This window comes from Lotus japonicus, chromosome 2 (assembly GCF_012489685.1).
Source record: "Lotus japonicus ecotype B-129 chromosome 2, LjGifu_v1.2".
Lineage (NCBI taxonomy): Eukaryota > Viridiplantae > Streptophyta > Magnoliopsida > Fabales > Fabaceae > Lotus > Lotus japonicus.
Window position 1 is genome coordinate 27,805,374 of NC_080042.1, and position 15,734 is coordinate 27,821,107.

The 15,734-nt window shown below is 39.5% G+C and overlaps 2 protein-coding genes across 2 annotated transcripts; both read left to right on the forward strand.

The window, feature by feature from the left end:
- The first annotated feature begins 202 nt into the window (after window positions 1-202).
- Window positions 203-1,513, forward strand: LOC130736295 (protein FAR1-RELATED SEQUENCE 5-like). The gene is made up of 2 exons (XM_057588136.1): window positions 203-283; window positions 371-1,513. Exons 1-2 carry the CDS (start codon window positions 203-205, stop codon window positions 1,511-1,513), a joined length of 1,224 nt encoding a protein of 407 aa, XP_057444119.1.
- Window positions 1,514-1,598: 85 nt separating this feature from the next.
- LOC130736296 (protein FAR1-RELATED SEQUENCE 5-like) lies at window positions 1,599-2,906 on the forward strand. Its single transcript, XM_057588137.1, has one exon. The coding sequence runs from the start codon at window positions 1,599-1,601 to the stop codon at window positions 2,904-2,906; it is 1,308 nt and encodes a 435-aa protein (XP_057444120.1).
- Window positions 2,907-15,734: the final 12,828 nt, after the last annotated feature.

A 15,734-nucleotide genomic window follows, 5' to 3' on the forward strand; every position in this document is an offset into this window, starting at 1 on the left:
TTATATTGATTTATCTGGCTACCCGTGTGCTGTTCACAGATTTGTGAAGAAATTTGTTTGTGAGTATACTCCTTGAGATTGACTTCATCTCCTTTGAGTTGTGTGCATTTAATTTTATTTTATGGAAGTTAAAAACTATAGTGATGCCGCCGGGGTTTCTACTCTGTCAAAGGTCCTCTAAGTAAGTAATAAATCTGACAACATGGAGGTTGACTTGAATTTTGGCCTGGATGAGGACTCGCAGAGTTCACCATCTGATGACTCGTGGTCAGCAAATGAGGAGGTATGCATTGACCGGTGTATTATGTACTTGTAACATACTTTAACCATGGCTGCGCACTCTAAGAATCTCCTTCTTGATTGTTTGTAGAAAAAATATGAATATGATTTTGAGGCCCTTGAAAATTATTTTAACGGTGTTGACGGTCAATCTATGAATGAAGACGACAATGACTACGATGATGGACAAAACAACAATTCATCTTATCAATTTGAGGGTGAGGGCCTTGGTGACCACGACGATTATGATCTTCATGAGGATGAGCTTGACTCTGGTGAAAGGTCGACAAGCGATCTCGATGGCGAAGAAAACAACTCTTTTTGTGATGAGGACGAAGGTTCGCCTGACACAGCTAACCCAGCTGACAATACATATGATGTAGCGGGGGTAAACTATAACGAAATGCATGGCAATATACCCGTCAATCCTTTCAGAATTGATTCAAAGGATGACTTTCTCGTTCTGGATCTAATGACCATGAGACTGGAGGAAATCATGAGGTTTTCATTTGTGAGACTGGAGCTGGCGTTCGAGTTCTACTGTTGGTTTGGAAGATTGTCCGGATTCTCTATTCGTAAAGACACCAAACGCTGGACCAAGAAAGGAGAGGTACGCCAACAAACTTTTGTGTGTCATAGGGAAGGCTTTCGCAAGAACAGTGATGTGAAGCGGACAGCTGAGGCTAGGAGTAATTATAGGTGTGGATGCAAAGCTAAATTACGGGTCCATATTCAGGGTTACTCAAAACGGTGGTACATCAGCTTGTTTGTACACGCTCATAACCACGACGTGCTCCAAAGAAGTCATGCAGCAATGTTGGCTACACACCGGCAAATGCACGAAGCAGATATCTTGAGTTTGACAACTCATTTGAGTTCGGGTCTAACAACTGTCAACGTCTACAATTCACATGCTGCACTGGTTGGGGGGTATAACAACACGCAATACAGCTTGAAAGATCCGCAGAACCAAGTTGGGAAGCAACGACGAGCACATGTATCAGATGGACGCAGTGCATTAGATTATCAAGCCTCGTTAGGTACCAAAGAACCATCTATGTTTGTGCGGCACACGGAGGACGCTGATAAAAATCTGGAACATTTGTTTTGGTGTGACGGGATTGGTCGGATGAACTACAGCGTGTTTGGGGATGTTTTAGCATTCGATGCCACATATAAAAAAAAACAAGTATCGGCGTCCCCTCGTCATATTTTCATGTGTCAATCACCATAATCAAACAACCGTTGTTGGTGGTGCTGTAATTGGCAACGAGAAAGAAGAAACATATGTGTGGTTGCTAGAGCAGTTGTTGGAGGCAATGGACAAGAAGAGTCCAACAACAGTTATCACAGATGGAGATAAGGCAATGAGGAATGCCATTCGGAGGGTCTTTCCCAATGCCAGTCACCGACTCTGTGCGTGGCCCTTGATGTGTAATGCAACCGATAATATCAAAATTCCTGACTTCCTCCCTAAGTTCAAGACTTGTATGTTCGGTAATTTTCAAATAGGTGATTTTAAAAGAAAGTGGGAATCATTGGTTGAAGAATTTAATTTACATGAACATCCGTGGATTATTGACATGTATGCCAGAAGACATACGTGGGCTGCGGCCTACTTTAGTGGTAAGTTTTTTGCCGGATTTAGGACTACATCTCGGTGTGAAGGGTTCAACGCCCAACTTGGGAAGTTTGTCAAGAGAAGATACAACTTGAAAGAGTTTCTACAGCACTTTCATCGTTGTCTCGAATACATGCGACATAGAGAAGTTGAAGCTGATTTTCGTTCAGGCTATGGAGACCCGGGTTTGAAAGCTCCACCCCTTTTTCAAAGTATTGAGCTTTCAGCCTCACGTATTTTGACCCGACAATTATTCTTTCGATTCCGTCCCACCATTGTATCTGCCGTTGACATGATAATTACTAATTGTGAAGATACCCTTGGCATGTCCATGTACACGGTCAAGCGGTCTCAGGAATCTAGTAGGGAGTGGCTTGTTTCATACTATACGGCTACATATGAATTCCGATGCTCATGCATGAGAATGGAAAGCATTGGTTTAGCTTGTTCTCACATCATTGCTGTCTTGGTTGATCTCAATATACATAACATTCCCAAGTCTGTGCTTGAAAGGTGGAGTCAAGGTGCAAAGGATCATTTATTTGAAACGCCGGGGTCATCCCCGTCGCTTTTTCGAGATTCCGCGGTCCTTGCCAGGTATGTTTGTATGCTCGAAGCCTGTAGGAAAATGTGTACACTTGCTTGTCCGCTTATTGATGACTTTCGCCAGACATGGGAGATTGTTGGAGGTCACACTCAACACTTAGAGAATAAAAACAATCCCTCAGTTCCAGAAGGTGTCACTGGACCTCCATCTGCTAACGCAGGTCTAACCACTCACCGGCGCAGGGGTCGTCCCCGTGGACCGTCAACTTCTCGATTGAGGGCCAAGCGACCCTTGAAGTGTAGCGCATGCAAAGTGATTGGACACAATCGCTTAACTTGCCCATTGGTTAAAGGAACGTCCACCGAGGGATCCTCCACGGGAGGGGATCATGAATTTGATGACCTTGAAGGTGTTATTTTTTTAATACCTATGATTTTTAGTGATCATTTCCATTATTAACAAAAAAACAAAAAAACTGTATAAATCTAACTTAATTTGTTTCATGTTGCATCCTACTAGGATGCCACAGACGGGTATGGGTTGCATGTCTTTCGCATTCGGTATCGTTGGATGTCTGAGACTAAGTGCTATGGAAACTGTTTAACGTGATGTAATGTTTTAATCCATTATTTGTTGCCTTTGTATTATTGTAATGCATTATTAAGGAGTTTTAGTTGCATTAGCACAAAGTCTTTACCGAATATCCCATCATAACTTATGGATATTACTCCCCTCCGTCCCCATATATAAGTCACTTTTTGAGAGTTTTTTTTATCCCAAAATATAAGTTAATTTATATTACCAATGTAGTATTTAATGCCTTTTTCCAAACTTACCCTTATATTTAATATGAAAGAGATAATGTAATTTTGAAAAGAAATTAATTTGAAGAGAGAAGTTGATGCGTAATCTAGGAAACTCAATAAAACTTTTTACAAATTTAATACTAGTAACTTCTTTTCTTAATCCTAGAGAATTAGGTAAAAGTGACTTATAAACGAAGACGAAGGGAGTATTCGACTATGACTTTGCTGTCATCTCAAATTTGTTGAGTGTCTCACACCAAAGATACAATAGTGACTCTGGCTCGCTCCCGTGTAGTTCTTGGAACTCGGCGTTCCAGCTAAAAGTAGTTGTCTCGCAAAAATCGAGGTGCCAACTTTATGTCACGCAATTATCGAGAGGTTTCAGCTTTATGTCACACACTTACGAGATGATACAGCTTTATGTCACGCTTCATTGTGTCCTTCGGCGCGATAGCACACACTCTGAGATGTTGTCAACTGTTGGTCCTTCATTAGCTTTATGTCTCACAATTATCTAGGTCACCTTATGATGTCAGGCACGTTCTTCCATAAGGAAGCTTCATGGAATTTGTCTTTATCCTAATAAGAACAACACGGGTTTCATGCCCAAATACTGTCAATAATCGTGGCTTACTTACTATTATTCCTTACAACAAAGATCGCATATTTAGAAAACAATAACTATGATTAGTTGTTTTTGGATAAGCAATAAATATGATTAATGTATTACATTACGAAAATAGCAAACTTTCCATTATATTTAAGTTTTCACATTTTCTCTTTATAATTAATGATTTTTTTTTTATACATCGGAAGTATAATTAATGATAGAGTGAACAAAACTATAGAATTGAGACAACTAATTTGAGGGGTATTTTGTATATTGTTTTAATAGTTTAATGTAAAATGTCTTATATTTCCTTAAGATATTAAAAACTAGGTACCGTTTATGGTAACAACTAACCACACATTCATATACGATGGTATTAACTAGCCAATATCACATTAAATTTACTACTAACCGTTTATTGTTAAAAATATGTGATGATGGCCAAAAAAAGAATAATGGCTTGTTCACACAACATTAGTATTTATTGGAAAAAACATACTCTTTGTTTTTTTAACTGTACCCTTAGAAGAAAAATTTTGATCCTTTTTTATCTATTATACCCTTACTAGTAAATGAAAATTAAATTCTCATTACATCAATTCAAATACTTGGGTAGTAACTTTAAATTAAATTCCATGAAAGTACCGAAAAGATATTCCAAAGTTATATTGAAAAAGGTGTTAATATTAAATTATGTCAAAGAAGAAATAGATGGAATTGGAGGGAGTTTATAAATTTTTTATTCTAATAGGGAGGGAAGAATGATAAATGGTTTAATCATATGAGAGAATAGAAAAAAATTAATTATCCACTATCTTGTTCAGAAAGCTTTATAAATTCATGATTTTGATGTGAGACGATAGAATTGGAAAAAAGACTCCAATAACTCACTATCTAGGATGGCACTTAAAAAATAATGGAAGAGTAACAAACAAAGCTAAACAGTTGCGATAAAAAAAAAATTTCATATTACAATTGACAGGATCATACATGCCACACTAAACATTAAATCCATGTCCAAGCCCCTTTTTTTTAAGAAAGGTAAATTCTAGTCCACCTGAAAAAGAAGATACAAGCAAGCAAAGGGACTAACATGATAAAATCCAATGCAGAAAGGATAAAAACATAGAAGACATAAGGGAAAGAAAAACAGAAACTACAACTACATAGATACATCACGCCAGAGCATAGGAAAATAAAAAGGTAACAGAATAGCTTTAAGAGCGCATCCGTAGGGAAAACAATGGCAGCATCTTGATTCCACTACTAATACACCAGAATCGTATTTGCAGGAGCATAATAAGATGAGACCCTTCAAGGAAGGGGGAGGGAGAACTTCTGACATAGGCTGAGGCAGAGTGCGTTCATAGCCCTGTTTTGCAAGACTATCGACGATAGTATAAGCTGCCCTAAATATGTGAAAGACACCAATAATTTCCACTTCAGCCATAAAATGTCCAGGTATCTTTATGCAACATACTCTCTATCCCACAAAATGAAAATGACCACTTAAGTATGACATCCATGTCTAAGTAATCTAAGTATTGTATACAAAATGAAAATGACCACATTTGCCAAGAGATGCACGCAGGAAACCAATATTGTAGTTGAAGGAAATTTAGTTAGGGGGCAGATTGTTTCGCCTAGAATATATTAGCTTCGTGTATCATCTTTGTAGTCCAAAGCAGATTGTTTCGCCCAGAATTTATTAGCTTTTTCTATCATCTTTGTAGTCCAAAGCTCGTTGTGATTACCCCTAAACATTTCAATTGCGATTTTCATCCGGATAGCACTTTCATTAATCTACTAATGCAAAACAAAGCGGTCAGGAAAAGTTAAAGCAAAATAGCTATTTTGATTGGCAAGCAACCAATCATGTATGATGTTGCTAACCTCGGCAGGGATATTGGATCTAAAGTTATGTTCCATACCCATCAAATCCAACACGCGAAGCGTTGAGTCATAACTGGAAATATGAGCATAAATTCAAACGATAATTAGATGATGAACACTGAGAAGGTCAGGTAAACAAAACAAGTCAAAAAAAAAACCTTTCTCCGGATGGGGGAATCAGACTACCACAAATAACTTTCCAATCGTCCTTTTTAAATGCGTTTTCTAAACAATTGACTGCAGAATCCTGCGCGGGTAGAAGTAGGTCAACGACCAAACACTGCAAAGTGCAAACAAGATGTAAATACATACGTTATTGTGTAAATTTTCACTGAAATAGTCGTAAAGGATACCAAGTTCCTCATCATCTCATTCCTGGGCTCTATCTTGTGCTTTTGAAGATTTGAATCGAAATGGTGAATGACTCGATCAGTAACGGATACAATCATTAAGTACCAGTGATCCGTCGACCGTTCCTCTATTGGAATGTATATCTACAGCAGGAAGCAAAACTAAGCATCAACTTTTAACACATTAGAAAGGACTTTTGTAAAGATGTTAATTAAGGTTTTGCATCTAACATATTTGATAGAGGGGGTAGTAGGCATCCAAGATTTGTATTTGTCCTTCAAATTTGAGATTGTCATGCTTTCGTTTACGTCTATCTGTTTGAAAAACAAATGAAATTTTAAAATAAAAATTTGCCGACCATAGTACTATATATGTGATATCAAATAGTCGAGACAGAGACTAAACTGCAAACGACGGTGGCAATGACCAATTGGTTTGTTCCGAGGCTAGTTGTTGATTAATTGTTGCCTTTGTAGCACTCCATTCAATTACCTGTAACAAAGAAAACAATAAATACACCTATAATTTTAACAACAATACGAAAAATCTAATGAGACATGTAACAACAAGACGTACATTGGAAGAAATTCTGTTGAACGGGATAAAACATTCAAAATCTTTTCGGGTGGCAAAAAGATTTCTCATCCCCAGGAGCTCCTCGCTGCGGAAGTCGGTGAAAAATGTCAGGTGATTCGGTGGTATAGCATTTACGTCACCAACAATATAAAAACTACATCTATTGTGTATTACAAACTTACCCATCAGTTAGATTGGTGTGAAAAAGGTAAGCAACAAAAGGTGCATCTGCGATCAAGACACCCAGATCACTTGTAGGTCTAAATTTATATTTGATTGACTGAAAACGAACAATGAACGTCAAACATTTGCACAATATTGTGGATAATATCAGGAAAAATGGGATAGCGATGCTGCACTCACATTTGGCATAACAACCACAGATAGGGGTCCACAGATAGGGTTGAAGTTGTCACACTGTGCGGGAAGCTATTCATTTTATTCGTCAAAGCTATGGGGTGGTCTGTGCGAATTGTTTACATCTTTATTCCCGGACCAATAGGTACACTGACCGTCTTGGTGGGAGTAACAATTTCAATGCAACTCTTTTTAGGTGTGGGGCTAGTTCGGGGAGTACTGTCCACGGCGGCGCCATCGTCTGAAGGTTGAGTTGTCCTAAAAGAGTCATAGCGGCCAAACATTTGAGTGGCACCTATGGGTGCAAGGGGAGAACTGTCGTAGTAACCTCTAAGTCGCTTATTATGCATAATAGCTGCATGAGAAACTTTCGAATGTGGTATGGGTGGTCTCGCAGACGGAGTAGTGGTAGACCCTGGAGAGGTAGATGACGAAGGGTTGCCAGATATAGGAGCACTGTAAGATCAAAGTTTTGATCTAGTAGTACAACTCTATGTTTTGATGATTACAAGTTAACCTTTTGATATGAACAATTGTGGTACTCTAACGTGTTTTTCTGAGTGTGCTATTTGCAGGCTCTGACCTCAACTCAATCTCACACAAATCAGAAGCACTGTGTATAAAGAGAAACCCAAGCAACGCTTTCGCATTCACCATGTTCAGTATGAACAGTGGAAAAGCTTCAGAAGTTCTGAAGTTATACAAACTCTGATGTGGACTCAGTCACTAGAAGTTCTGAAGATCCAGAAAGTCTGATAACCAAGAAACACTGAAGGCTCAGATGTTCTGATGGTGTAGAAGACTCTGAAGATCCAGAAGCTGATTAGTGAAGTTCTGATGTCCAGAAGCAAGATACTCTGAAGACCATGTTCTTCCCTCTGAGTTCAGAATCAGAAGAAACAATGGTCAGAGGATCTGGGCTTTCCCTCTGACTCTGATCAACCGGCTTCACAAGTTCCAATATGAAGCATTCCCCTGATCAGAAGTCTCCTAGGTTTAAAGGTCGCGTCGCTATCCAAGTACAAAAGCAACTGTACCTTCCTGACGACTTACCTAACAGTCTCAGACACAACAGAAGCTGGATTTTCCAGAACTGCCCTCCAACGGTAGCATTTCCCATGCAACGCTCAACCCTAATCCTTGGAGTATATAAAGAGGCTGAAGACTGAAAGAAACGGCTAGAAGCATTCACATACGCGCAAGACAATCTTAAATTCTTCTAAGCTCTCTTTCATCTGAAATTCATTGAGTTTACTATTAGCTTTTTAGAAGCAAATCTCTTGTAAACAATTCTTTGATAAACAGTTTGTTTAGTTCCTTTAGGAGATCAAGGCTGATCGGATCCTAGAGAAGACTAAGAGAGTGAATCTTAGTGTGAGCTAAGTCAGTGTAATTGTTAGTCACTTGTAGGTTTCAAGTGCAGTTGTAACTCTTACCTGATTAGTGGATTGCCTTCATTCTAAGAAGGAAGAAATCACCTTAACGGGTGGACTGGAGTAGCTTGAGTGATTTATCAAGTGAACCAGGATAAAATCCTTGTGTGCTTCTCTATCTCTTATCTTTAGCACTTAAGTTCTCGAAAGATTTGTCAAAATCTTTAAGGTGGAAGTTTTATACTGAAAACGTTATTCAAACCCCCCCTTTCTACCATTTTTCATACCTTCAATTGGTATCAGAGCGCAAGTTCTGATTACCACACCTAACAGTGTTCAGTGATCCGGGCCGGTGTGAAAAACAATGGCTGCCACCACCAGTGAAACTCAAAGAGATGGTTACAATGCAAAGCCTCCTATGTTCGACGGTCAAAGGTTCGAATATTGGAAAGATAGACTGGAAAGTTTCTTTCTGGATTTCGATGCAGATCTCTGGGATATTATTGTGGATGGCTACGAGCGTCCAGTTGATGCAGATGGCAAGAAGATCCCAAGGTCAGAGATGACTGCAGATCAAAAGAAGCTGTACTCACAACATCACAAAGCAAGAGCAATTCTTCTAAGTGCTATTTCCTATGAAGAGTACCAGAAGATTACAGATCGTGAGTTTGCGAAAGGCATTTTCGAATCTCTGAAGATGTCTCATGAAGGAAACAAGAAAGTCAAAGAATCAAAGGCACTGTCTTTGATCCAAAAGTATGAATCCTTCATCATGGAGCCAAATGAGTCCATTGAAGAAATGTTCTCCAGATTTCAGTTGCTTGTAGCTGGCATACGACCTCTCAACAAGAGCTACACAACAAAAGATCATGTCATAAGGGTCATCAGGTGTCTTCCTGAAAGTTGGATGCCTTTAGTGACTTCAATAGAGCTCACGAGAGACGTTGAGAATATGAGTTTAGAAGAACTCATCAGCATTTTGAAATGCCATGAGCTGAAGCGCTCAGAGATGCAAGATCTGAGGAAAAAGTCCATAGCCTTGAAATCCAAATCTGAAAAGGCTAAGGTTGAGAAGTCAAAAGCTCTTCAAGCTGAAGAAGAGGAATCTGAAGAAGCATCAGAAGATTCTGATGAAGATGAGCTGACTCTGATCTCCAAGAGACTCAATCGCATCTGGAAGCACAGGCAGAGCAAATACAAAGGCTCTGGAAAGGCAAAAGGAAAGTCTGAATCCTCAGGTCATAAGAAGTCCTCGCTTAAGGAAGTCACATGCTTTGAGTGCAAAGAATCAGGGCACTACAAAAGTGACTGTCCAAGATTGAAGAAGGACAAGAAGCCAAAGAAGCACTTCAAGACGAAGAAGAGTCTGATGGTGACATTTGATGAATCAGAGTCAGAGGATGTTGACTCTGATGGTGAAGTCCAAGGACTCATGGCTATTGTCAAAGACAAGGAAGCAGAGTCAAAGAGAGTTGTTGACTCTGACTCAGAATCAGAAGGAAATCCTAACTCAGACGATGAAAATGAGGTATTCGCTTCTTTCTCTACCTCTGAACTGAAACATGCATTGTCTGATATTATGGATAAGTATAACTCCTTATTGTCTAAGCATAAGAAGCTGAAAAAGAACTTATCTGCTGTTTCCAAGACTCCTTCTGAACATGAGAAAATTATTTCTGATTTGAAAAATGATAATCATGCCTTGATCAATTCTAACTCTGTGCTTAAGAACCAGATTGCTAAGTTAGAAGAAATTGTTGCCTGTGATGCCTCTGATTGTAGAAATGAATCTAAGTATGAAAAGTCTTTTCAAAGATTCCTAGCTAAAAGCGTGGATAGAAGCTTAATGGCTTCAATGATCTATGGCGTAAGCAGAAATGGAATGCATGGCATTGGCTATTCTAAACCAATTAGAAATGAGCCCTCCGTGTCTAAAGCTAAATCCTTGTATGAATGCTTTGTTCCCTCTGGTACCATATTGCCTGATCCTGTACCTGCTAAAGTTGCTAAAAACCCTCTTAAAAAGGGATCCTTCTCTATGACTAAATATCATGCAAATATTCCTTTAAAATATCATGTTGAGACACCCAAGGTGATCAGAACCTCTGGGGTAACTAACAAGAAAGGACCCAGAAAGTGGGTACCTAAGGACAAGATTATCTATGTTGCAGATATCCTTGATAGCTCCACTGAAACACCAATCATGGTATCTGGACAGTGGATGCTCGCGTCACATGACGGGAGAAAGGCGTATGTTCCGAGAGCTGAAACTTAAGCCTGGAGGCGAAGTTGGCTTTGGAGGAAATGAAAAGGGTAAAATTGTTGGTACTGGTACTATTTGTGTAGATAGTAGTCCATGCATTGATAATGTGTTATTGGTAGACGGCTTAACACATAACTTATTGTCTATAAGTCAATTAGCTGACAAGGGTTATGATGTTATATTCAATCAAAAGTCCTGCCGGGCTGTAAGTCAAATCGATGGCTCTGTTCTGTTTAACAGCAAGAGGAAGAACAACATTTATAAGATCAGATTATCTGAGTTGGAGGCTCAGAATGTGAAGTGCCTTCTGTCTGTTAATGAAGAGCAGTGGGTATGGCATAGACGGTTAGGGCATGCCAGTATGAGAAAGATTTCTCAGCTGAGCAAGCTAAACCTTGTCAGGGGCTTACCCAATCTGAAGTTCGCTTCAGACGCTCTTTGTGAAGCATGTCAGAAAGGCAAATTCACAAAAGTCCCTTTCAAGGCAAAGAATGTTGTCTCAACCTCAAGGCCGTTAGAACTTCTGCATATCGACCTTTTTGGACCAGTGAAAACTGAGTCTATAGGTGGCAAGAGATATGGGATGGTTATCGTTGATGACTATAGCCGCTGGACATGGGTAAAGTTTCTAACACGCAAGGATGAGTCTCATGCTGTGTTCTCTACCTTCATTGCTCAAGTGCAAAACGAGAAGGCTTGTAGGATTGTGCGTGTCAGAAGTGACCATGGTGGAGAGTTTGAGAATGACAAGTTTGAGAGTCTGTTTGATTCCTATGGAATTGCACATGATTTCTCTTGTCCCAGAACTCCTCAACAAAACGGTGTTGTTGAGAGGAAGAACAGAACTCTTCAGGAGGTGGCTAGAACCATGCTCCAAGAAACTGGCATGGCTAAGCACTTTTGGGCAGAGGCAGTAAATACAGCATGTTACATTCAGAACAGAATCTCTGTGAGACCAATTCTGAATAAGACTCTTTATGAATTGTGGAAGAACATAAAACCCAACATTTCTTATTTTCATCCTTTTGGCTGTGTTTGTTATGTTCTCAATACTAAGGATAAAACCCAACAAGTCTTCTAAGTGTCTATTACTCGGTTATTCTGAGAGATCTAAAGGTTTTAGATTTTATAATACTGATGCTAAGACTATTGAAGAATCTATTCATGTTAGATTTGACGATAAGCTTGACTCTGACCAGTCAAAGCTAGTTGAAAAGTTTGCAGATTTAAGCATTAATGTTTCTGACAAAGGCAAAGCTCCAGAGGAAGCTGAGCCAGAGGAAGATGAACCAGAGGAAGAAGCTGGTCCCTCTAACTCACAAACTCTGAAGAAGAGCAGAATCACTGCAGCTCACCCTAAGGAATTGATTTTGGGCAACAAAGACGAACCAGTCAGAACCAGATCTGCCTTCAGACCCTCTGAAGAGACCTTGCTCAGTCTGAAAGGATTGGTGTCCTTAATTGAACCCAAGTCCTTAGATGAAGCTCTTCAGGACAAGGATTGGATTCTGGCCATGGAAGAAGAATTGAATCAATTTTCCAAGAACGATGTTTGGAGCTTAGTGAAGAAGCCTGAGAGTGTCCATGTTATTGGAACGAAATGGGTATTCAGAAACAAGCTGAATGAGAAAGGAGATGTAGTCAGAAACAAGGCAAGGCTAGTTGCTCAAGGCTACAGCCAGCAGGAAGGAATAGACTACACTGAAACATTTGCTCCAGTAGCAAGACTGGAGGCAATCAGACTGTTGATCTCTTTCTCAGTAAATCACAACATAGTTCTACATCAGATGGACGTAAAGAGTGCCTTCCTAAATGGTTATATCTCAGAGGAAGTCTGTGTTCATCAACCCCCAGGTTTTGAAGATGAGAAGAAACCAGGCCATGTGTTCAAATTGAAGAAATCACTCTACGGTCTGAAGCAAGCTCCCAGAGCATGGTATGAGAGACTTAGCTCATTCCTTCTGGAGAATGAGTTTGTAAGGGGTAAAGTAGATACAACTCTTTTTTGCAAGACATATAAAGATGATATCTTAATTGTGCAAATTTATGTTGATGATATTATATTTGGTTCTGCTAATCAATCCCTATGCAAAGAATTTTCTGAGATGATGCAGGCTGAATTTGAGATGAGTATGATGGGAGAATTAAAGTACTTTCTGGGAATACAAGTTGATCAAATGTAAGGCCCGAGTTTTTAAGTTCATGCTAAGTGAATAAACTTCTTATTCACGATTAGGGTTGATGTAATGTGAAGGGAAACCTGAACGAAAGTTTATTAAATGAAATATATTTATGAAGGAGAAAGTTCAGGAAAAGTTCAAAGGATTACATCATGATCGATAAAAGTTATAGTACGATCGTTATACGCTTAACCTAGGTCAGAAACCCTAGTATATAGCTAATTTTCACTTTTAGGCACGACGGAAGTTAATTCCAAAAAATCTTCAGAGAAATGTTAGAACTTCTCTTTTTCCATATATCACAATCGTTTCGAGGCGAAACTCTAGGATCTACGAACGTCCGATTTCAATCATCGGAAGTTTGCCGAAACCGAATCCCTGGTATTTCAAAACCCTAGAATCACCCGACTATGGGGACTTTATCTATTCAGAGCTTCAAATGAATATTCTACACGCGTACACCCATTTCTCTTGATGATTTCAATCTTTCTTCCGAAGGAAGTTTTCTATTCCGGCATTCGATGCAAAAAGCAACTTATCGGGTAAAATAGTTTTATACCGACTATGCTTTAGTTGCCAAAAATACAAGGAGACCTCTTTATAGTTTTGGAATTCTTTTGCCAAAACATATCTAATAATTCATGGAGAATGACGCCGGAAAAATCAGATTCACGAAACTTTCATTTTCCCGCGAATTTCCACCTTCTATATATAGCAAAGAAAGGAAGAAAAACTCAAATTCTCCTCCATTTTCTCTCTTCAAACCCGCGGCCAAGAACAAGGAAGAAGGAAGAAGAGTTTTTTTTCAAACCTTGCTTGATCGTCGATCAATCAGTTGCTGCTTCAAGGCTTCGAGGTATAGTCGCTAATCCTTACCTCCGATCGCTTTTTCCATAGCTTTTCTGTAGAGTTTTCTGAGCGGATAGTTTATGGGTTTTTGTAAAACTATCCTGAATCTTTCATTTCTGATTCTAAACCTCTTCTATATGTGCCCAAGATCACTTCTGCCGGATTAGATTTTCCGTTATGTCGCCGGAATTCCGCCGGAATCAATTCTAGCCTAAAATACCCATTTATGTAGTTTTTGAGTAAAGTTCCAACCTTTAGGCTGAAAACTATCGCCTTAGCTTAGTGCTAGTAGGATTAGTTGTCATAAACGTCGTTGGTGACGTCCCTGCAAAATTTTATTTTTGGGATTTCAATTTTGAAAATCCTAAGTTAAAAATCATGACCAAAATACCCCTGCGACAGTTTTGATCCGATAATTTTTCCGAGTTCAGAATACCCTTAGTTACGGCTTATGAAAGCATAGGAACCAAGTTTGATCGAAGAAAAATCGAGCCCCTTAATTGTGAAAAGTGGCCGAGCCTATTAGAGGGGGGAGGAGGAAATTTCCTTTTCCGAAAACTTGTCTTTTCGCGCTAGATTATCGTACCTTAGAGTATAGATTACTTCGAGTAACCTTAGTAAGTATCGATAGCTTAGTTCCGATAGATTCTTATAGTATTCTGTGATTTCATTGTAAAGGTACTTTTGAGGATTTCCCCGAGGACCAACACTTTGAGTGCGAGGAAGCACTAGTTGATCATTCTGGAGAACTTTCAGGTGAGGGCTTCTCACTGAATCTCTAGTTAATGCTTAGGGTCGATGTTTCGACATTGTTTACTGTTTATGCACTGAGATTGTGTGTGATTGGAAATGTTTTCTGAGGCTTCGGCTGACAATGTAGATGATTCATCTACTGAATGTTTTTGAAGATTGACTTACATGCTATGTGCTATGTGGGTAATCTAGGATGTGTGGTGCATGCTTTATATGCTAAGTGCTAAGTGTTAATGTTGAGATTTCTTGATATATGACATGTTGTTGATTGTGATGATTTAAATATGCTTTACACTGGAAATCTGAGATTCTGAATGGTGAGAATAGCGGGCAGGTCATGCCGATTTTATTTTGAGAGTTTTGAGAAAGTTTGATAGGACGAACGAGGTTCGGGCCTTGATTTTGTTTAGTGGATCGAGACATCCTCTGGAAGCGACTTGGGATTGGGAGATCCTGCAAATGTATAAGACTTGCGATAAGACAAAATGGAATCTATTTTATAAAGAAAAACTCATAAGACCTTAAATAACCTCTAAATCTTTAAGTAATGATAACAACCTCGAAGGAAGGCATTGGAAGTGAAATCTTAATTTTGGAAAACGAGGAGTGTCGTCGGATCCAAGTGTTGAGTATGTTGTCGTTGTGCTGTTGGAGCAGCGTTTGATGTTGTGCTGTTGGAGCAGCGTTTATTGTTGTGCTGTTGGAGCAGCGTGTGTTATTGTGCTGTTGGAGCAGCGTGTGTTGTGGTGCTGTTGGAGCAGCTATGTGTCGTTATGAAGTGTGTCTTTTGGTCGCAGAATCGACTTTACCTTAGGGTAAGCTTTTAGAGACTTTAACTTCCCTAGAACACGTGGCGACGTGTCGAGTGAGGTCGAAGACGTTGTTTGACTAATCATTTTGCATACATGCAACATTAATGAGGTATTAACACAGGACGTACTCTGGACCTCGTCGGTTTCCAAAATGGTCATAAGACCCGGAATGCCGTGAAAGAGCGTTTGTAGACGTCTCTTGTAGCAGACCGAAATGGCAGACCTACGGGTTTACTGCTGATCTGACTACCCCTGTTGGAGTAAGAGGCATCACTGGCCGAAATGGCACCACCGTGGCTGGTGAAGGGCTGATCCGATGATGTCCATCCGTTCCGGATTGCATATTGGTTGACTGGGTTAACCTGCATACATATCACGCAACATGCATACTGACTTAGTTGATGAGTGTGGTTGCTATTTGATAAACTTACTTGGAACATGCTAATTGTTATTATTGTGGAACA

Coding starts and splice junctions, on each gene's coding strand:
- LOC130736295 (XM_057588136.1), top strand. CDS start 203: ATGGAGGTTGACTTGAATTTTGGCCTGGATGAGGACTCGCAGAGTTCA. Junction 284..370: donor CGTGGTCAGCAAATGAGGAG/GTATGCATTGAC, acceptor GATTGTTTGTAG/AAAAAATATGAATATGATTT.
- LOC130736296 (XM_057588137.1), top strand. CDS start 1,599: ATGGACAAGAAGAGTCCAACAACAGTTATCACAGATGGAGATAAGGCA.